General features: G+C 36.3%; 2 protein-coding genes and 1 long non-coding RNA gene across 17 annotated transcripts in view; 2 read left to right on the forward strand and 1 right to left on the reverse strand.

Moving 5' to 3' along the window:
- Positions 1 to 3,759, forward strand: part of LOC113679328 (atrial natriuretic peptide receptor 1) — a 39,534-nt gene extending 35,775 nt beyond the window's left edge. For all 6 annotated transcript variants that reach the window (XM_089185907.1, XM_089185904.1, XM_089185906.1 and 3 more), the window contains 4 exons: positions 58 to 235; positions 719 to 817; positions 1,300 to 1,391; positions 1,950 to 3,759. In XM_089185907.1, the coding sequence (XP_089042033.1) occupies positions 58 to 235; positions 719 to 817; positions 1,300 to 1,391; positions 1,950 to 2,219 (639 nt within the window). In that variant the 3' untranslated portion in view covers positions 2,220 to 3,759. The remainder of the gene's footprint in view (positions 1 to 57; positions 236 to 718; positions 818 to 1,299; positions 1,392 to 1,949) is intronic.
- A 1,610-nt stretch (positions 3,760 to 5,369) lies between these two features.
- Positions 5,370 to 23,660, forward strand: part of LOC113679327 (atrial natriuretic peptide receptor 1) — a 45,376-nt gene continuing 27,085 nt past the window's right edge. For 2 of the 10 annotated variants that reach the window (XM_089185879.1, XM_089185889.1), the window contains exons 1-2: positions 5,370 to 5,580; positions 12,419 to 12,488. The gene's annotated coding sequence lies outside the window, so the exon portion shown is untranslated. Of the gene's footprint in view, positions 5,581 to 6,176; positions 6,223 to 7,816; positions 7,905 to 9,400; positions 9,490 to 12,417; positions 12,489 to 14,347; positions 14,471 to 16,331; positions 16,443 to 19,898; positions 20,079 to 23,660 lie in introns of those variants that run through there. The other 8 variants (XM_089185875.1, XM_089185887.1, XM_089185877.1 and 5 more) reach the window with 7 other exon arrangements.
- Positions 9,491 to 14,397, reverse strand: LOC149039129 (uncharacterized). Its single transcript, XR_016180663.1, has 4 exons — positions 14,199 to 14,397; positions 13,948 to 14,083; positions 10,287 to 11,128; positions 9,491 to 9,992 (listed from the first exon to the last, which is right to left on the reverse strand). It is a non-coding gene; the product is annotated as an uncharacterized LOC149039129 (long non-coding RNA).

The raw sequence follows: 23,660 nt of genomic DNA on the forward strand, positions 1-23,660 counted from the left end.
GTTTTTTTCTCCAGGTTGCTCTTGCAAGTTAGTTTAAAACCCGTTTCTTGTATTCAGGTGGAGACAATTGGTGACGCCTACATGGTTGTATCAGGCCTGCCCATCAGAAATGGCCATGAGCATGCTGGTGAGATATCCCGGATGGCACTACATCTCGTGGAGGCAGTGCAAACGGATTTCAAAGTTCGACACCAACCGGATCATCAGCTTAAGCTCAGGGTTGGACTTCATAGCGGTAAATCGTAATATGATTGTGTTCCATAACTATACAAGTCGTACCAGACAATGTAGACCATTCAGAGGGCAAAGGGAAAGTTTAATTAAACCTTAAATCAGTGTTAATTTTTTATCACAGAATTTCTCCCGTTTCAAAAACATGATATCTTCATCCAACGACCGTGCAGTACGACCTTTGGTTGTTAACCCTTTACATCTTAACATCATTATGCAAGTTCTCCGTACTATTCTCCATAATTTTCTAAGGTGCCGAAAAGGAGAATTTGTTTAACGATCAAGAACCTCTTTAGTTGCTGATCATTTGCACTATTCTCGTGACTTTAGTTTGTGATTCAGGGGTGGTATGGTAAGGAGAAATTAGACGCTTGTCACTCTAAGAGGTCAAAGGCTGTATAGTTGACATGTGAGTTGGAGTGAGTATGAGTCAATGGTAACTTCTACCCCATGTGTCACTAGTTATCCTCGTTGCCTTTTCTCGCAGGTCCAGTAGTTGCGGGCGTGGTCGGTAACACTATGCCCCGTTACTGTTTGTTTGGTGATACAGTAAACACTGCGTCTAGAATGGAATCTAATGGAGAAGGTCAGTTTCTTCAGTATTTTCTATAATTCTCAAGACACAATTTAACAGACAAAAATGACTGTTGTTTTTCTCCATATTTTATGGTGAATGTCTGTGCCTCTTTCTCCTCTCAATATCACATGGCGACAACATTTGAACATATTCTGGGGAAGGATTTCTCGTAAGTTGGGGAGAATTGACGAGAACTTCAGTTGTCGTACTGACTGTATTGTCTAGTACTGACTGCTGCTTGTGTATTATCCAGAGTCTCAATTTCCTCTGACGTTCCTAAAGTCAGGGAAAACTGTTACTCACAATCAAAAAAATTTCTGTTTATGATTATTTTCTTGATTCTAGTCAAATCGATTGTGATTTCAATCAAGTCTGTAAACTTCCGATTAGCTACTCGAGACCATCTTGGTCAGTTTTTCTCGACTTAATGTTCAAATTCTGAAATGTGACACTCAGGAATCTAAAAATGATTGCTGATTTCCATATTGCAGCTCTTCGTATTCACATCAGTGAAGCCACCAAGGGTATACTCGACGATCTAGGTGGCTTTGAAGTTCAAGAAAGAGGAGAAGTGTTTTTAAAAGTAAGAAAGCGAGACGTAAACTTGTCACTATTATTTGTTTACTTAAGTGAACATTGATCAGCGAACGAAACTCTTTTTGTGAATTGCAACCACATTCATTGAGGGGGGAGGGAGGGGTGGGGGTGGAGGAGAAAATTCGGAGGGTACGAGAATCCTCTGTTAAAGAAGTGTACGTCATGTTGTTTTTAATAAGTTTAACATTCTCAGATAAACTCCTTAAATTAGGAAAAAGGCTTCTAACAATATGTCGCTGGAGAAATAAACTCCCAAATGTAAAGAGCGAAACAAGAAACGAGAAAAACTCCAGGATTGCGAGGATTAACAAGGATTGCATTTGACGAACTTGGAAATTTCAGGTTACTTTTTCCAAGTTAGACAAACGATAATGTACCTGCTATAACCCACGAGTGACCGCGTGCGAACGCAGGCGACAGCCGTGAGAGGCGAGTGCTCTTGCCTGTGTGTCTGAATTCCATGTTACCATACTGTGCTGCCTTGCTGATATGTGTTGGAATGTGCTTACCCTGATAAATTTTTTTTTCCTTTGTTGTCTTTCAGGGCAAGGGCACTTGCAAAACATATTGGTTGATAAGTGCCGTCAAACGCACCAGCAACAAAGTAAATAAACTTCTTCACCCGAACGGCCAACCCCTCATGAGCTATCTCAACGCTCCTGGCCATCATCTTGGCTCTAACAGCTCTCTAAATAATCTTAAAAGAACGGAATCTTTGCGACGTTCAATGAAGGCTTCTCCTAACCCCGTGAAAAAATCTTGGCACAAGGCAGACGACGAATCGGCAGCGCTGCTTAATCAGACTTCTGTGTGACCACTGCACGACTTGGAGCGATTTCTGTGAACGCTTTACAATTTAGTCATGGTTCGGGGTCCAAGACAAGAGAGGGTTCGGGAGATTGTTCGGAAATCTTCGACTTGTTCTGGTTTTGCTCGAGAAGAATTCCGAGAGATTTGTCAGAGGTGCCAAAGATGTCTCGGAAATGAAGAGGATATTTTGGACTTGTTGGAGCCTCTGAACATCGGAAATTTCTCAAATGTAATGGTATTGCTGCCTTTGTTGTCCGTTTGGATCATGTATTTCCATTTGATGTTGACCTACAAAGCTCGATATTCGTGCCAAAAAGACTATAGGCCCCATTCGCTCACGAAGACCAAATTAGTCTGTGAATTTCCATACGCATAGTTAAAATAATAAATTATCTGTGCTGTAAGAAATCGTTACTTACCACATCACGATGCCTATGAAATAGAAACTCTGTATATATTTTGATCTTAGGTACCAGATTATTTCACACAGTGTGTTCTTTTGAACCTCGCACCAAGCTTTGCGGTTGTATAAATCATGTGGAGGAGTGGTAACCCGATGTAAACATTTATGTATAGCGTCTAAAATAAGCGATATCTGAGGTGTTAATGTTACTGTATAGCACTCCATTATGAACCTTGTTTATAGCGCAGCCATATCTGCGGCGAACCAGTATATATGAAAGGACAATTAGAGTTAAGTAATCATTTCCATAAGTGAGTAGTGAAGGAGTCATATCTACTCGTCATACTATACGGTGTCCCGTTAATAATAGGAATATGTATAATTGGAGTTTTTTGTTTATTTTTTGAAGCCATTGAGGCGCATTTTGTTCATTCGTAAGTATTCAACGGATTATCCAAGCTCCAGTCGTAACTAAATCTCCCCGAATAGCTTATTTTAACCTTCACCTCCAGGAGTGATTATTCGATAAAATCTCCTTACTTTTCTAACACTGTCAGGCTAATAGGTAATGAGAATTTGGAAAGGTACTGTCGCGAGTGGAAGGGCTACATCGCGAGAGTTCGAGTCACGTTTTGTGCCATGTAAAACTACTATCAGCTGGAAGAACGTCAACAGTAATAATTTGTTTAACCTTTTAACTCCCAGAAGTGATAAACATGTAACTTCTCCTTATAGTATCCGTACATTATTCAGCAAACAGGTAATGAGAATACTCAAACTCATCAGGTAGAAGATATTACCTTGATTGATCACCAACTTCTCGTAACTAATTAACAAGGAAATGTGTAGCAGCTAGAGGGGAGAATTGACCATCAGATCTTGGGAGTCAAAGGGTTAAACAGAACTACATTAAAGAAGCTTTGATAGACCAAGAAGATATAGGCCTAGTCAGACGTGGAGAAGATTGTAACTGATCGACTCCAAGAAATTATCTTGAATTTTTGGGTATGATCAATCTGTGACCAAGTTCAGTTAAGCATAGCATCTGATTTTTACCTTAGACCGAGACTGAACTAAGTCAAAGAAGACATAACGCCTTAAGTTGTCGTAAATGGCAATAAAACTGTCGTTTGAAATGAAATAAGAAGTCGAATATCTATATCTTTTATGTTAAATTTTTAAATGGACTTAAAAATGAATGCACGATCAGTATTTGGAATACACACCTCTTTCCATATGGGAAAGGTGGTCTGGTTCAAAAGCCGGACGGAACGTGGCGTAGTTTCACCAGCTATCTCACCGTGCAGACGCATACGAAATAACAAAGCTTTTGCCTCTTCTCTCTACCTAATCTCCACATTATAGATCCATTATTGTTCGTATTTTGCTTCGCTAGAAGTTCTCTATCTAACCTCAGAAGCAGAATTAGCAATCTTTAACAATCGGAGCCTGGTAGGCCTGATAATTAATTAAAATAGTGGAAAAACTGTGTTTGAAGCGGAGTTCTTTGTGATTTTGCCAGCTAGCTAATTTGCATTTTGGCAAGAAGCTGAAATATAAAAAACTGCTTGGGTCAACGAATTATGACAACATCCGATTCAATAGCTTTAGTGGAAACAACAATTAAAGAAAAAACTAAATCGTAGAGCAGTGAGCCAAACTTACCTCCATGAAAAAACAAAACAAAACAAATTAGTATCGTCCCTGAACCGCCCAGGTCATTGTTTAACGTCGATGAGTCTGGGATTGTGGTAAAAGTAATTCTTACTTTGAAGTTTTGTGGGATATTACATTTGTTAAATGAGTAAAAAAGATCCAATTTTTCGGTGGGTAGATCGTACAATTTTGACCTAAAAGAGTGTTGAAAACTATGGAAGAACTCGGTGAATGTCGTGGTGAAGTAAAATTCTTGTCATTTTGTTAATTCTCGAATATTTAGTTTTTTTTAAATTTACTCTTAAGCTTGGTTTACTTGAAAAATTTAATAACCTTGAACCTATACGTAACTGGCTTAAAAAAGAAAAAACCTTCAAATCCAAATGAAATAAGCTCTGTGTTGATTTTTAAGCCTTGGCCCCGCACGTTGAATAATAGTAATCCCAAGAAATAAGGGAATAGGATTAGCGCGCGTGTCCGCGGAAAACGAAAGAGGAGGTTCATCGGTCTAATTAAAATTCCATAAATTTAGAATGCATCACTTTGTATGTTAGCTGCGCTTAGGCGCTTGTGACAATTTTGTTTACTCTTGCTTTGTTTACCCGAAACAAAACATGTTTACTTTGTTTGTTTTACTTGTCCTTTTTAAGTAAACATTGTGAGCTGAAACTGAATATTAGGAAATTAATTGTTGTGTGTGTCCAGGCTAAAGAGAAAATTTTAGATTCCCCCTAAATTGTCAACAAATGAACGCTTTTGAGAGGAAAAATAAAAGATTATTAAAACTTAAAAATATGTTCGTTGGATAAAGAAAATCATTTCGGAAAAAAATTTCTTCCTAATCTGTATTTTGGTTAACACTTTTTTTCCGTCAGAGGAACATATTCATACATATGATTTTATCGTGAAACATTTTCTTTGTGTGTATGTGGTCACCAAAACTTTCTCAATGTGACAGTTCTGGTTCGTGCATCTGACGTTCAAATAAAATGCTAATCATGTTCCATATCTTTTGTATGATGTGAATGCACTCAAGATTCAGGTTGTTTGACTGGCAAGTACTCAGCAAAATTCTCAAATTCATAAGGGTTCTGAGAATCGATTTTCAAAACATTTCAAGAGATGGAGCGAAGAAATGAATATTGAACAACAAAGTTGTCCTCATCATCGTTACTGTTAGCTGTAAACATTCTTACTTATTCACCAGTGTTACAAACAAAAAATTACAAGGTTTAGGGGATTCATTTTTCTAGAAAAATCGTGTAATCAACAGCGTCAAATTTCTGCGTCACCGTTTAGGAAGAAGGTAAGAGATCCTACCCAGTTTTTCGCCGCACTTAATTGACGAGAAAGCAGTAATTATTGGGGCTCGAGTTGTATGAAACGCTTTCCTCCTTTCAGAAGAGGCCGATGAAAAACTGGAAGAAAACTAACCATGGTTTCCCAAATGTTTCCATAATCACAATCTCGTTGCCAACTTCTTCTCGGAATTGTTACCAATTAGATCGATGCCATGAACACCGCGCAAGAGCTTTTTTTAGACAGAGGAACCACTAGCTAGGAGGCAGTAAATCGATATGACGAAAATGGGTATTTCAAATGCAACAGATCTAAGCAATATATTTAAGTGGTACGAAATATTCCGTTCATGATTATATTATATAGAGGGTAATGCCACGTATTAAAAACAAGGCAGAGCAGATAGAAGTTTATTTCTTGTGCCCTTAGGGAAATTTATATGGAAAAATGTTGTTAATTACAGACCACAAGGCATTCACACGCCAAGTAAAACCAGACGACAAGGCAGTTATAAGCAAAATGAAATGTAAATTAAGTAGAACCATCTCGCTTTAGAATTTTTCAGTTCTTCACAATATGAATTTTGAAAAATCTAATTACTAGACACAACGATTGTCACAAGTTAAGGATTTTGGTTTCCTCCTTTCAGGTAAGCCTCATAAAATGACTTATTTAGTCCCAGCAAATGTTTATCTACCAGGTGATTCAAAGTGAGCGATACTGGCGTAGCTAGTTTCGATCGATGTCATATCAGTTATTTGCTCCAAAAAGAAAGGAAATTTACGCATGAACAGTGTTTATTTGTTGCTGAGAGTGACACCTTAATTAACATAGCAAGATATACGGGTCATATTTATTTACTCTCTGTCGGAGTGCGTTCAGTTTTCAATAAAAAACAACATTGAATAGTTTTCCATTGCGGAAAATAGCCCACACTTGAAATTTTCTAATGGATTTTAACCTTTGGTTGAGGATTTTCCGGAAAAAATTATGCTCGATTTTGCTTTCTTGTAAATAGGTTTTCTAGAAAATTTAGACAGAACTTTGGTAAATTTCTTCGTTACGTTGTAACAAAAGACCCGGAGGGACGTTAGATGTTGGCATATAGGTGATGACAAGGTATGGCTAAATTCGAAAACAATTTTAGATATTCAAAAAGATTTTAGTTCCAAATTGTCAATGAATTGTGCACGGTAGATCAAATTCGTGCATCTCGACATCAGTGAAATTTCTCCAAAATGCCACTTAATCTTCTGAGAGAAAAAATAAAAATCCGTGCGCATGGCATGCACAAGGTAGTAAGTCTCTTTATTGAACTGATATTCCTAATACCCTCTGGTTGGCTAAAAGCTTATTCCGTAATGTATTGATAAAGCCATAACTATTTCATAAAAGGAATAGACCGCACGTTCTCCCGCTTTACTCGGCGTAATGACCTACCTGGGATGTTGGGAGAAGAGTCGAAAAGCTTGCGGTTAATTTACACACTTTTCTCGTGTTCTCCTAATATCACGAATGCGTATATTGGGCTAGTAAACAGATAAAAAGTGTCGTCCATTGTCAGGATGAACTCCAAGTAAATGTTTGAATATTCCAAATTCAAGTCACGTTCAATTGACCCCATGGTGTTACTCTTCATTAATTTTGCAACGGGAGAAGACCATAAATTGAATATCGTTCCTTCTTTAACCGTCTTTGTTCCTTTATGATATCGATCGAGAAAGACCACCACAAGTTTCCAGTGAAGAAAATACCAAAATAAGCAATCTACATTCCCTAATTTTCTATTTTAAGCAATCTTTTTTTTTATTTTCGCTTAAGATGATACACATAGTACAAAATCAGTTAGCGGATAAAACAACAAATTTTCTAAACTCTCTAAAGCTGGCTATTTCAGTGGATTTTAAAAGTATATGCTCATTTAACAAAAGCATGCACAATTGTGGTTTGGCGATGACCAAAGGCTAGAGTGAAAGCTGTTCTCTTTTGAAAAAACAACACTTCATAGATATCCGAATGAACGAGACCTCGATTGGGACTACGAAGAAAAAATTCCGAAAAAGGCTTAAATGTCATTAAAATTCACAACCTGTAGACACAATGGAACAATCAAAGAAATAAACAACAACGATGAAAAAAAAAAAGAAAAAAACCCCAAATGTATTGCCAACTATTTTGGGGATCATGGCTGCCTACGTCATTAGTATTCATTAATATTGATTAAGTTAAGAAAACAGTTTTTCGTTCTGGTGTAGCTTGTTTTTAACTTTGTCAAGATCAAGCACTACCCGTGATTGTTAACTAAATCCTTTTTTAGCGTTCAATTGGGAGGTAAGATCACTTTTATTTCGAAAATAACGTGGTTAGTTTTTTACCCGACGTGAATACTGCAAAACTTTTGCAATGAAAGGAAAGCCTTATTTGAAATACAACGCATTTTCTCTATGTTAATTATTTTAATTGAGTGGTTCCATATTGATCGATTTGTCTGCTTGTATATCTGTAAACTCTAACCGTTCTCGAATTTAACTAATATCTTCATGTGCTATCATGTTAATAGTGTCGATCACATCGCGCAAATCGAGCGAAATCTTGAAAATAGAAAACCTGATTTGAAATTTTAACATGTCATATTCTATCCGTAGAGTCCAGTTTATTAGTTTTTTCATTGTGTTTTGGCGGCCTTAGCTCAGTTGTCTAATGTGTTTTTTTAATTCTACGATCATCAAAAAAATGTTCATATTTTTCAAACTAGCCGACCCCGATAATCTGTTCACACTGAATCATAATAGTGCCGCATGCCATCAGAACACAGTTTGTGTTAAGTGAAGTTTAGAAATAAGCGAGTATTATTTGATACGATATTTCGTGTGCTATAACTGTTTTCTACTGCACAAATAATACTGCACAAATAATGCTGTATTTGTCTAGTTTAAACCCATAAATATGCACACTGTTTTAGAATGTTAATGTACATGTCAGACTGTTGACTTTGTTTTCTAGTTAGTGACAGCATTGACGGTTAAACGACGAGGTTTAGAATAAATATTTTCGTCCAAAAAAGACTTTCATTTTTTTGTAGCTTAATTTAGAGTGCTGGCTGCATTGTCTATGATAGAAAAACACTGAAGTAGTTCCTTAAATCACTCGAGAATACGTCAACCCAATTGCATGAGATTTGTCTGATTTCATAAGCGCAAATGTGGATATGATACGCATGTGCAGCAATGAATTACCGTAAATCGGGAGCCCATTCGACTTTTCGTGTTGATCGGCACGTCTCAATGTTAGGATCAGTTGCACTTTGTAATAACAGTTGTTGCACTTTGTAATAACGCCTTTCGTACCTTGTAATGAAAAAACGCCCAATGTACTAATAGACCATTGCACTTTATAATAAAATAAATTGTGGCAATTTGTTGTAAACTTCAGTGGTTAGCTGTTCGCAAGACAGGAGAACCCAGTAAGAACCATCATCCATTCTGATAATACTGATAATAACAATAATGATGATTTTGATGGTAATAATAATAATAATAATAATAATAATAATAATAATAACAAAGATAATGAAAGTGAAAATGATAATGAGGATGATGATATTGATGATGTAATGAAAGTAATGGTGATAATGATAATGATGTGACGAGTATGATAATGATGATAACATAGCGCGAAAGCTGATTTTCATACAAAGTGCGATGGTCTGTTAAGACAGAGTGCGATGCCTTTTTATTACTATGTGCGACAGGTGTAACAAAGTGCGACAGTTAATTAAAAAAGTGCGACAGAACGTTGTACCAGCTGGTAAGAGTACCAAATGGGAAAACAGAAAATTACTGCATAGCTTCCTGACAATAACTCGACTTGGATCTACCATAACTGTTGACCGGAGCCAGAGAGAAAGAAAAAAACGGTGAGAGGTGTTCTGAAATCTTTACTTCTTGAAATATGTCATTGGATCATTTTTATTACTCTATAGATTGATCATAGGCTTTCTATAACCGTTTTCATTCCCATATTTATTTAATTTTTAAGCAAAGAATTGCGAAACGAGCACTTGTGTTCACCGCGGTAAATCCTTTGTGAGTCTAATTTCGTTCGCACTCTGAATGCTTAAGACTAGAAGAGTCAGATCTGCAAAGCTCTGCTAATGTTGATGAAATACGTCTTTCTTTTCGTCTGTTTACAAGCGTTGGACAAAGAAGAAATTCTGCATCTCCATGAGGATATCGAACCTCGAATTCGCGCTTTGCTACTTTACGACGGAACCACAGAGACTCTTCGATAATCTAAGCCCTACTGGTATGATGATTGACCCATATCGTGCTTCCTTCCATACTGGTAATGTTTTTTGAACCTCAAATATTGGGAACCAAGGTGTTGCTTGATACTGATAATCAATCTTTGATAGAAGCCCTTAGCAGAAAAAGACCGAATTAGTGTGAATATAATTTACTCGTCTTAAAGAAAAACTTGAAATTGGTTTAACCTGAGTAATATCTTCCTATTAAGAGTAAATCGTTTAAGGCTTAAAAGTGTTACCGCTAATCGTCAAAATCGCAAAAAGTCAACCGTAAACAATCGAGAACCTCAACAACGAACGGTAGGGTCTAAAATCGAAAGCTATTGCTAGAAACGGACGCTTGAGTCTTACTAGTTTGACGGACATTAGGGTATAACAATGGATGCTAATGTCTAAGACTGACGGACCTTACTGTCAGAGGTCAAACGGTTTCGTCCAAAATCGGACGCTTGTGCCTGGAAAGAAATGAACCAAATACGAAAAAAAAGCAAGAAATGAAGATAAATATCTAATGGAAAGGTAAAATTAGACGGAAAGTAAGAATTTGAAATGAAAAACAACAAGAACAAGAACAACAACAAAAAAAAACAAACAATCAAACAAATGAAAGGAAAGAACAGAAAAACATCCATAGCTCTTTAGGGTAATAAGGAAGTGCTTCGTGCAATGACAAGGTACAATCACCTTAGCTACACCGCTACAAATCATGCAAATCTTTTTCGTTAACGCCTACTCTTTTCCTTTTTTTGAAACAAGACAATTTACTCAATTTACCCCAACCTTACCGCTTCTTTTATAGGAGTTGTTTTAATAACGATTTGACAAACAAAAAGAGAGAAAGAGTATTGTTTGCTTACGCCCACCACTTGATTCAGTATTCACAAAGGTGAAAGTGATTCTTGTTGCGCTGTAAGTAATGAAAACCAGGATGAAATATGGTGATAAGTTTGTACGATAGCCTGCGTCAGTAGGTGGGCTAGAAAAACACTCTGTTGCTACTGAACGTGAATGTACAACTCGCTAGAAGTATCTAGCTTAAACGATTCGCCAACGCTATGTATTATCGCCCTCTGTCCCATCCTATTTTACTTTGATCTTCACTTTATCTTCTCATTCTTCGAGTTGATTATCTTCAAACGGCACAGTCCTCCGAGCTGAGCGACAGCTTAACGTTAGGTATGAAGTATACGTGGATTTGTGAATTGTTGTCGCCCAAGCGACATGCGCACAGGAAGTGGAACCGTTATTCCTTTGAGTTAAAAATACAAAAGACAGCAAACTGGCTTTTAATAATTTGATTCAGGAACCTTTGTTTTTGTCTAATCCGTGTAGGAAGTACATAGAAATGAGTTTATACAGGCTTACACACAGGAGAGCGAATGCACGCTCACAATTTTACCAGAACTTCTCACAAAGGTCTGCCAAGGCCATAGACATGTAAAGCACCGAAAACAAAAATTGATTCGGTCTCTACGTTTTGGATATTGCGATAAATAGACATGGAACGTTTTTTTGTAGAGAGAGACGAATAGTAAGAAGACTACTTTGGTGATTTGGTCTCCATAGACTACAAATAGGAGAAACCTTAGGTATTACGGAACTCGCGATGACCAAATTTTCTAGATTTCAGAAAAAAAGGGGCTTTCTTAGCGCTTGCTTGGAACAGCATTTAACACCACTGGGATATTTCTGATAAGTGAAATTTCGCGAGAAGACGAATGAATGGATCTATTTCTTTTATTTGAGGAAGCCTTCCCTATTAATCGATCTTGTACGCTCTTCATGGTGCTCAAAACAGGTTAGCCCATCAGAAGATAATGTCAGCATACATGCTACATTATTTTCATTAGCAGCTATTGAGTTAGATAACAGAGTGGCCCCACTAAAGGAAAGCCTCGCAACATTTTAAGCGAAACGTTTTTCTCGATGAGCTGACAAACCGAAGGCGAAAGCATTTAAATTAATTCAAACATTACAAACCGTCTGTTCGAGTATTTCCATATTCTTTTGAATGAAATCGCTGTTCCATATTCAAATCATGTTGCCTAACGTCGTTTGTCATCAACAAGTATTTAGAGTCAGATTCATGAAGCATGGGCTCTTAAATTGTGTGAGAAGAGGTTTCATGTCGTTCAGTGTTACAATTTCCTGTTTACCCGTTCAACGCCGCTTCCTAAAAGTCATGAAAGGGAGACTTTGTGGCTACATTCAATTAATCAGCATAAATTCTTCATTTTAAAAGATGGTTATCTAACTTGATGAAGAATTTCAGTTTTCCATTAAACATGACTTTCAAGTAACAGATAAATGCGTAGCGTAAATGCGTGGTCAGTTATAGTCGTTTTCGGCTGAGCTCTTCTGTTATACTCTGTTTGGTTACACTCCTTACCTTTTTTTCGCCATTTTACCTCTGTCTTCACTGCGCTCGAAACAGCGTAATGAAGGCATCAGGGAAATTGAAAGAAAAATTTTGTAGGTCAGACTTGGAAGAATATCTTTTTAAAAAGTCTGTAACGATGGATACATTTTTGACATTTAGGATTCCCTTGGAAGTGCAAGACAGCCACGTATACGGGTTGCAAAGGAAGGAGAGCGAGTGAAGACTAAGGGTAAGATCGAAATAATTATCTTTAAGATGTATTTTGTTCTATCGCCGTTTTGTGTAAATTGTAAACGGCTTTGTTTGAGTCTTACAGATCAAATGAAAAAAATTTTAAATCTTACTCTTTGAAAGATCACCAACTTCAAGACATTGCCATTGTGTTGGAAACCCTGAGCGCACACATTTAAAGGCAAATTTGCGAGTCATGAGCAATTAATTGAAAAGGATTCAAATCCGTATTTGCAGATAGAAACCCGAAAGTCCATTTAGTTTGCCCTCCGAAGCAAGCAGAATACTGGCGCCATGATAATTTATTCTATAATTTAATCAAGATTAAATAAAAACGCCCAAATACAAAGTTGTAGAAAAAATACTCCATAGCTGAAAGATCGCTAATTCAGTGTCTATTTTATGGCTATCACGGTCCAGCCCTTTAGTACAAATCTTTATACATGGTTAATCTGTTAAATACATTTGAATCTTTTTTCCTTGTTAGGTTTTAACTATAATTCTCATCAACTGTAATTCCTAACGACTTGTGAATGCAAATGTGCTTTTGTTATGCACCTTGATAACAGAGATGTTAGCGGCTCGACAATTTCCACATTGTCAACGCAACTGTTTTTTTTTTGTATTCACGTGATCGAGTTGTATAGACCTCGTGTACAGATCCACACCCACAGGTGTTATTTTCCCGAAGAGGTTTTGTTTTCAAAGAAATATGTTATATTTCGGTTTAAAGAGGAAACGTACTGGTTTGCGTATGTTAAAAAATTTGGCCACTTTTTTAAGTTCGCTATTCGTAATCTGTATCACACTTTTCCACTCTTCTTCCTTCTTAGTTTATCATTGTCACTTGTGTGTTTTGTCTATTTTAACGAGTCAAGAGAATGTTTGGTTTTTTTTTCTCCCTTAATGAAAATGCGGTTTTCCGCGGCGCAAAAATGACTCAAAAGATCACCAGGTGAAAAGAAAGAAAAATGTTGATAGATGCTTAACTATACCGAAGAGCGCTTCATGTTATGTTTCGAATATCACATCAACAAAAATGCGGACCGTACTTCAGACGGTGCATCACAACTATCAAAACTGTACATTTGCGTTGATAAATTCATTAGTCTTGAGAATTGGTAATTTCTTCTTTCTTGCTTTCACTCATGCTGCCATATTTACGGAAACATTCTAAACTTTGTAATTTTGAGCTCACTAATAAAGGCAACTCCGATCAAAATGTAAATTATTCGTTAGAATCTTTGCGTCGACGTGATTCAGCGTAAAGCGTATATTTTTGTTACCTTCCGGCCGACATCGGTTTAATTGTGTGAAAACTGCGTTAAAATTGAGGCTTCTGTCTCAAACGTGTCTTCTTGTTTTTTTTACATCTAAACGGTGTCATTAAAAACAAGGGCAATTTATTTAGCTTTGAAATACTAAAAGGAGACTAACTGACAGTAGAGGATACTTACAGAGAATTTCAATAACACAACGCATCTTTCCCCTTCGCTTTAAATATCTTCAGTCACTGGCAGCCTATAATAAATCTTGAGTTCGTTTGCGCCCGCCCTCCAAAGTTGAAGTTGATAGCTTGCAAATTCTCGTTCCCTAGGGTGAAAATCCATCAAAATAAGAACTTTCAAGTAATTTGAATACTGTCTCAAGAAACACCGTATGAATCCATTACTGTCTTTCTTGACAGTAGATTCTTCCCGACATTGACCTTTTCAAAGCTGCACGCTTCACGTAAGATATAGAATCACTTGAAACTCTTTTTGTGTGGCTATTGAAATCAGTAGGATCCTGACAGCTCGACTAAGTGATTAAGTAGTGTGGATTCAACCTCCCTCATCTTCGACATCCGCTCACTTCACCTGCGTCTCAGAGTCGAATTCACCGAGGATTTGGGTTGAGTTTTAATCAGCTCTTGTCAAATTTGAGGGGGCTAAGCCGTGTGGGTGTTCATGTCAAATATCTAACACTAATCCAGAACACGTAAGTGATAAGTTTTTTATACTGACGTTTGTTCGATGAATTGTGCAACGTAGGAATATAAGGCATGCGCACAGAAATTTCCAAATCGAACGAAAGTGAGCAATAATACATCTTCGCAGAGATGAGCAATTAGAATTAACTTGTGTCTAAAAACATAGAACATTTAACATTTTTTTTGCAGCGGTTTAGTGCCAAATTTGCTGAATACAGTCCTTCTTGGAACGAAAGGAAGTTTTTATGCATTAAATGATGTACAACATTTTGAGCCTATTTCTTTGTTATTTTTCTAATTGCGTTGGATGAATTTGTTTATTTGTCAGACTGGCGCTAGTTTGTATCGCGAGTATCTTTTACTGAAATTAAGAGACTTCAGAAACGGCGTAGTCTTTCCATAAGTTTTTAATTTTCCATAAGTTGAAAACACGTGCTTGTGCGTCAGCGAGTTTCGAAAAGAGAACATTCTAAGTTATTCTTTGTGAAGAAAGACCACAAATTTGTAATGTCGAAGTAGGTATTTCAGCGCAACGTGATGTAGAAGTTTCTATCTTTAAGGGGTGGAGTCATTATGGCATAAATGACCTCTGTGATGACAGGTTTGATGTTTCTCAAGTACTGTTTACTTAGAAACACAAAGGTAGTTTTAATATCCTTTCAACGTAGCTGTTTTGTTCCACTCCTGTCTGTATTCTTTCCGGAAGGACCTTTTATTTTTGCTGCATTTTGTTTTTGTGGAAAATGACAGAAAGTGCCAGAACCTCATGGACCTTAAATTATTAGTGCGTCTTTGATCAATACAGCCTGTCAAAATAAATTTTTTTTACTTCCTTTTCGTTGTTTTGTGTCGCAAAGTGATCGATTTTCCTGTAAGCATGCAACTGAGTTTCCGAAAACACACTCTCTGTTTATTGTTTGGACTCAATGTTATGTAATTTTTTGATGAACATACGAAGAACATACCGCAGGCTAGGTGATAGTTAGGTACATTTCTTTGTTGCTCATTTATCTTTTACCGAAAGACACGAGTGGGAATTAAGTTGTTTTCAAGTGCAACACATTGGGGCATTGGAGTAAGTGACAGACATGCCTAAGTATACATCGTAGCAAATATTGTACTTTGATAGAACTTTTCAAGTCACATCCGCATCGATTTATTAAAATACTAAACATTGCAACTTTAAGAACACCTTGCCAGGAAAGTACTCGTCTAATATTAGACATGCCTCGAGAAAAAAGAGCATTCGAATGTCAAAAGTTGTTCCATGCAAAGTTTTTTTGGAATTCTCTGCAAATGGCTTTCTAAGATTCTGACAACCAACCAATTGCTGGAACAAATGATCTATCCCAAGGATTCATTTGTGCCAGTCGTTTAAAAGCAACTATATAGCATTACGTTATCATCGCTGAATCACTCATGAAGGTCATGAATAAAGTAAATGATGGCAATCTAGAGGAGCTCTTGACTTTTAAACAAGTTATCCGTAGGGGATGTTTAGAAAAGTGTGGAGAAAGACAAAAAACAAAAAAGAGTTCTTGCACATTTAAAGTTCCAATCTCTCGGTATGAAGACAACCGAACTTCTGTAATAACTGTATCTAGGAAGTCAGTCTCTCCAAAATAATCAGAAATCCGTGCTCTTATGTGAAAAATCTCTGATGATAACAGTCTTTCTCAGCATAATGAGTTTACACTATCAGCAAAAGTATATTTTCAAAACGAGCCAACCTTTGGCTCTCTTTTGCTGCGTGAATAATTCCTGATGCAATTGTGATCGTAATTTTTCGTCTAAAGAAACTACGGAAATTACTCAAAACGCGACCGTTTGGGGATATCTTAAGTTCACTGAATTAATTTCTCTCAATAGAAAAGTAATTGGTTGAATGACATGTGAACAGGCTCATTAGGCCGTGAATTGTTGTCCCTTGAAGTAGAAGATGTTCAGATGCCAAATCAAGCCCATCTGAATTCCTTTGAGGTAGGCTTCTTGTAACCCTAACATCAACGCAATTTTTCTACACCGTTGTTAAGGAAGTTTAGAGGAGATATAAAAATAATGAAATATGTCAAACTTGACGGTAACTTTAGGGCTCGTGCATTTTTGGAATATTCATTGTGTCTATCGAGAGGAGATTTACGTTGCAAATACGCAATCATGCCTTTCGTCTTTTACTAAGCTGGTTCAGTGACGATGTCATTATGACGGTTTGATAGAGGAAATGTTTTTTTTTGGCCGTCAGGTAAAAGAAAATTGACATCGTACCCTAAACTGGCTTTCACTCCTTAAAATATGATTTCACATGTAACGTTTTAGTGAAAAAAAACCCCGCATACGGGAAAAAAAGTAAGGAATTTCGTCCGCTGGTTTCGATAAGTTTCAATTTGCCTCGCTCGTTCGGAACTTCTTTGAGAAAATTAGTGAAACGTCTTATTCGGAATCTTGTAAAAAAAAATCATCTTTCGTGCTGAGATCGAATCTTGTCAAAAAAGGCATTGTCGAAACAGACATAGACAGGTATTTATCATGATTAATCGTGTGAAATATAAAAGCTTCAAGTCAAACCTACATTAGGTTAAATTGGTAGAATTGAATAAACAAAATATTCTCGGAATCGAACCTTAATTTTTTTGTTGATTAATTTGGTTATTTTTTGTTATATTTTGTGTTGCAGCTCTGATCGACGAAGTGTGTTAAATTTTGCTTACCAAACTATCCATTGTGAAATTTTGGACAGAATTTCCTCAATTTTTTTCTTTTCTTGCCTTCTGATTTTTAAGAGTATTATTCAGTGGGAAAACGCATAGTAAGTGGTAGCTGTTATTAATTGTGTGCCTTATTTTTGCGGCTGATCAATTTTTTGAGTTCTGTTATTTAAAGGTGTAAATTGAAAACGTGGGGGAAATTTCTTCAGGAACATGTGTTGTTGTTGGCTGTTGATCAGTTAATAATATTTCAAAATATTTCGCGATGGTCAACAAGTTTATCAGTCCACTTGTAAAGAGCCAAAGCTGTGTATTCATTTTTTGATTTTTCATTTTTCGTATCCAATCGATGCATTACTTAGGACTCAATTCTTGGGGGACGGCTGAGAATATGATTTCTCAGCAAATCCTGCCTATGTATCAGTTTGGAAACCAAGCCTTCGTCGGAGACGAAAAAAAACAAACAAACAAACAAATACATTCCACGTTGGCCACCCACCCAAAACAATCTTTTTCAGTTCAGAATTATTCTTAAACCCGTTAGAAATGAGTGGATGATCTAATTATTGAATTTATAGGATAATCGGTAATATGTGAAAAGACAAAAATTGAAGTTTTTAAAACTGTTTGTTGGATATTGCAAAAAAAGAGAAGTATGCGTTGACTAAAAGACTCGAATTTACTGCAGGATGCTATAACTTCTCAGCCAGTTCTGAGAAACAGTTCGATTCAGATTTAATGAAATTATGAGAATCTACATGGCGTTTATTACATCTGACTGTTCAGAGCACAAATAGGATATGATACTGAAGTTTTAATCAATTCATTTGTAAAAGTTGTTCCGGCTGTCCATAGTCCAGTCCTGATATATTTTGCATTTCGTTTTCTATATATGTAAAACCTTACTGGTACTCATATCAAAATTTCCAAGAATAGATTAGCAGGAAAATTAAAGTCCAGAAAAATAAAAGGATTTGAATGGGTAAAACTTGACGAAGGCTTGTAACTCTGTTTTTTTAGCAGCATTTTGATTCGCTAATGATATTCAGGGCTTTTATTTCTCATTTTTATTTTGATTTACGTCGATGAACATCTGCGTTTGACAAGCTGGCGCTTTGGGCGTCTGAACATTTTTCTTCATCACCAGGTTTCAGGGTAACACGGAGTAACATTTTATTTCTTAAGAGTTAAGTTAAAAGTGTCGCACTCGGCTTCCAGGTTTCTCTATTGTTAGCTCTTATACCTTAAATTGTTTTCCAGGTGTTCCATTCCAATTCATTTAGCTCGCTTTTCAGTTATTATTTCAAGGTAATACTCAAACTCTTTTTTAAGATGAAAAATGCTTCAAAAGTTTAAATTAATACACTTTCGATGTGACTTAGAGAATTACAAAATTAAACGATCGAATTAACTTATTCAAATGATTTTTTCCCTCCAGCACGGATGGACAATGAATGAGATTCAAGAAAATTTCCTTCTGCGTCAGACTCGAGATTATAGTCGGTGCTACTATAATCAACACTTTATTGAGGCACACTGAAACTGAGGGCTAAAATTCACGTTACCTAGCTCTTTCTCTTAAATGATTATTTCTGAACATTTTCGAATATCATAAATTTTGATCGTGTTAAATATAGAACTCGAAAATGTCTCTGAAAAAAGAAAAACGAGAGATTTTAGAAAACAAAGAGATTAAACACCTCTATTGTATTTAGGTTCGGCCCCCAAAGATTCTGAATGAAAACACACTAACACATCTTTTATCCACTCAGTTGAAGGGGAAGATATTTGTTTGCAGCGGAGTTTAAACAGCCTTGTTTACTTCTTTTGTTTCATGCTTTCATATTTGTCAGGGACGAGTAAGCTTTGTTCGTAGATATTGAAAACGCTCTCACCATGATCTCAAATGAATAATGATTTCGAGGAGGTTTTTCCAAAAAAAATTGGTTCTTTTTATTAGTGAATTTGTGAAAAAAAGCAGACTGTGGTAAATGTAACAGCGTGGGTGGGGTGGGTCACAGAAAAAGAGAAATGTCAATGGAAGTATCAGAGGAGACAGGTAGGCACTGCTTTTACAAGAGACATGTACCAAACTGACGGAGAGCCCCGTTAGTATTTGGCAAAACATGAAATCCCTTGATTTAATGCACTTCTGTTAAGAGGTGCATTAAGAGAACTGGCAGCATAGATGTTTGTTTTCACAGTGTTTGTAAACCATATCGCTGTATCATCTTTGAAGCTTCAATGGTTCCTGCTGTTGTTTGACTCATAATACGGCTTTTTTTTTTACACCCTATCTACGTTTCATTTCCTTGCAGTTTATTAAAAGGGCGATGCAAAGTGACAAGTATTTGTATCGTGTCCTTAAGCATATGTTCTTTTACCAAAATATTCACACGGTCTCCCTCGTGCAATGTTACATAACTTCAGATCACTGTCCTAAGGTATTAAGATCGCTCGATAAAAAAGAAAGTAGCTTGTTTTCGATGTCTAAAATATGAAGCCTTTTTTGCTAAATTCGTTATGTTTGGGCGTATTTCTAAAATAGATCTGAGCCTGAGGATATGGCTTTGCGATCTGCTTTTCATTGGTTGCACGCGTGTAGTGCATGCGCGGTCCGAAACGATGTGTTTGTCTCTCCTTAATTTGATATTCACTGGCTCTTTAATTTCCGGCTGCAAGGCATGTTTTGATTTTCATCGTCAAAGTTTGAAAACAATTGGCTTTGCTTGTATAATTACATGGAAAAAATTGTAAGTAAACACTCAGTCTTCTGCGGCAAACCGATGGCGAGTGTTTGGAGGGAGATTAAAAATTTACTTAAGTCTGGCACTTTCGCCGTCATTGCATCTTTAAAACCCTCCACAAAGGGTCTAAGACAAACGAAGACCAAATCAGGACTCATCTGAAGGTACGGCTGTGTAATATTTTTCTGAAAAGATGTAAATAGTTTGTATTTGCAGCTGATTAGCTCCAACGCGCCAGGTATTTCGATTCAAAGCTAAAACGCATTGTCTCTTGGCATTCAGTTAAAAGGAAGATAAAGTTCATGTGAAGTAACAGCCTTGCTATTTTTACTACAGCTACAGCTTGTGATGCTTCAATTGAGAAAAATGTCTACAACGTCACTTCTTCCTGCCTCTGTCATCATAGATCAAATGCTGATTTAACTCCACGACCTTTGAAATTCGTTGTTGAGAAAACGCGAATCAAATACATGCATGTCTTCTCTCCAAAATATTTGGTAACAACTGTGAAACTGTAGAAGAACACAAAGTTCCAAAAATTAAATCATTTCAGCAAACTGCATGTAGCAACGGTTGGTTATTTATTCTTCATTTCTAATATTCGGCTGTGTACGAAAACGGACAAATTTCTATTTTTTTTCTGTCGAATTCAATTACCCTCGGCCCCCACAATATTAAAGGTAAGAGAAGAGAGAATAATCAGCCGAAATCTACGACATATTCTATATATTGTCTCTAATCGCACAGTTCAAATCTGTTCAATGTTCAAATTGAATAAGGAGACTTTATCTCAACTTGGACTAGCTTTTATGTCATTGCGAGTGAGACTTCAAAACAGGAAAACCTTCGGTCGATCTCCTTGAAAGACAAAATTTAATGTACCTCGGTGGCGTAGATATCTTGTAGTAGTAAATTAAACAATTTTGCTCCTTAGATCTGGCGAGTTTATTTGTGACCCGCGTTTTTTAAATAAAATAAAACTTATGTGATCCAGATGTTGTTAGCAAGTTTCTTCGCTGATCAAAACAGACCCAAATACTTTAATTCAAACAATACAGCATGCATTCTTATGATCAATTATATATGTTTTAGAGTATTTGACCACAAAGAGTATTGTCAAATAGTACCTTTTTATGATTTGGCGTAGTAACATCGCTTGTTTGAACCGCTAAATGGTTGAGTTGCCTGAAATATTCTAAAAGCTTTTGTTGGACTTCACTGAGTTAGCTTGAATACTGTTTATTGGTTCGTAACGGAAGATCAATAGTTCTCTTTTTAACAAAAAGGCAAAATGTAATGGGAATTAATATAAAAAGTGAGGTGAGATTTTTGTGGTTGCTTCTACTTAATCAAAGTAGGAGGGCTGGGATATATAACTTCTTTGATTAAAATGCCATGCCATTCTCAATATTTGAAGTACTTTGTATTTGGATATGCAAAGAAGTGTACGCAAGGAGCTTTTAGAGATGAGAAAACACTTTGTCGCAGCGGTAAGTTTTTCTTTACCATGGACTGCTGGCAGCTCAAAGATTTTGCAAATGACGAAAAGAAACGCTGACTTTTTGTGGATAGGCAGACGTTAGTCTTAAACAGATTCAAAAGGCAAAAGTTTGATAGTTTCAAAATAATGAGTTATATATGATCGCAGGAGTGTTTTCGTGACCAAGGCAAACCATAGAAGTGACGTGTTTTGTTCCGCTAAGAAAGAAGCTTAGTAATAGCGGAACCTGGTTTGAAATATTGCTTTTAATACGCCAATTCACTCTTAGGTCTACTAGCTCCTAATAAACGAAGATATATGTTACTGACAGCTCAAGTGTCGCAATATTAAATTCTGGGTTTTAGAAAACCTCGTCTGAATTAAGCTACTCAAATAAATTGTACCTGCCATCTGAATAAATCGTTTTGTGGTAAAGAGGATTTAACTCAACCGCCACGTAATAAAAATGTTTATGTCTTGCCTGAACAAAAACCGCGCGTTGTTTGATATATTAGAGCAGTCATGGATTGCTTTTTCCGTCAATTATGGTCTCCGTTGATCGAACCAACTGTGGTGTTCTCTCCAAGCTCGGAAGGAATCTCAGAAAATTCGCGCAATTTCACAACAATAATGGCAGAAGAAAAAGAAAAATGGCTTTTTAAATGATTCTCACCCCAGGAGCTCACACATTACAATGATATTGAATATGAAGTTCCTCACATTATAATCCAGACAATTCATGTAGCTCACTCCAATTTTTCCAATTCTAGAAAATCATAATAGTGGTGTCTTCCTCATTAACACCTTCATTTAGCATAGATATTTCTATAGGAAGAAAAATCAATTTAAGGGTAAAGCTCTTTTGAGCGAAGCCTCTTTTTCTAGGTTGTTCTCATATTTTAACAATTTTTTTTATTTTTGTGGATTAAAAAACATGTCGCTCCTCTTCTTTGATGGATTTCGCTAACAAGCGGCAGAAAACAAATAAAATTATTGGCGAATGACCGCTTTTGAGAACACTTTCGAGAGCATTATTGAACCAAGAGCAAAAAGATTTCCTCTCAAAAATTTTGAGCAAATAAACAGGTCAATTATCGAGCTGGTGAAAATGCTTTTTGATCTAACTAGAAATCTTTGTTTTTTTTGGAAACAAGAAAAGGGAAACAGCTGGAATTTTGCACAAAAATACTGTCATCGCATTTAAAATTCAAATAATTGCTTCTGACCGCGATCTTGGGTTTAGCTTCTATTTCCTTTATTAGTTTATGCCATAAAAGAAAATATTATTTGTCACTCATCTGTTTGATTGGGAAGATTCCCGAGGAAATTATTACTCTTTCAACTGTGCATTTGCTAACTTGGAAATCAGTAATGTTTTTAACCTTAGGCGTTCATAAATGAATTTTTTTAACGTTCTTCATTTGGCTTTGGATAAAACACGACGCAAGAAAATTTTATCAAAGATGACTAAGAAAGAAAAAACAAATTGCACTTGCAAGATAAATTTTTTAAAAATACTTGCCGTGGTAACCAGTCACTCGCTGAAAAAATGCTATTTGTTTTATGATTTAATAATAATAACTTTCTTTATTTGACGGCTTAAAAGTTATCATCACATATTCTATCAGTCACACTCTTTTGATTTAGTCAGATATATTTTATCCAAAATAGTTGCCATGGTGACCAATCACGGCTACAAAAATTGTCATTTCTGTTTTCACACAATGAAATCAACATTCTTTTTCGACGACAAAACTCAACATTTACCATCTTGCATATTCTACCAGTCACAGTTTTGTTCTTACCTTTTTTCAAGTGATAAAAATTGTATTTATAGCCTTTTTAGAAAATAAAATTTCTCTTGCAACCAACCAGTGCTTAGACAACGGGACTTAATACCTACTCTAAGTGCTTGAACAGGTTTTAGTTCGATTTCCTGTGGCCCGAGGCCGTAGGCCGGGGGAAGCATTTTCAAGACTGAGGTCACAGTTTTTCGCCATACGCACCTCCCAGCCGGCAAATATCATATATTTCTTTGCCACTCTAAGATGAAAATTTACGAGGAACCATGTTTAGCTAACTTAAATACAACGATAGTATGGCGAGGAAACGTAAATGAGACCACGAGGCTTATATAAGGATAGGATTTCTCTCAAGAGAACAAAAGTTCGCACTTATACATAATAATCGTACCATATGTAACAGTAATAACATCGCATAATAGAAGTATGATACATTTAATATAAAATATAAGAAAGAAGAAAGA

The sequence above is a fragment of the Pocillopora damicornis genome, chromosome 10 (assembly GCF_964200805.1).
Source record: "Pocillopora damicornis chromosome 10, jaPocDami1.2, whole genome shotgun sequence".
Taxonomy (NCBI): domain Eukaryota; kingdom Metazoa; phylum Cnidaria; class Anthozoa; order Scleractinia; family Pocilloporidae; genus Pocillopora; species Pocillopora damicornis.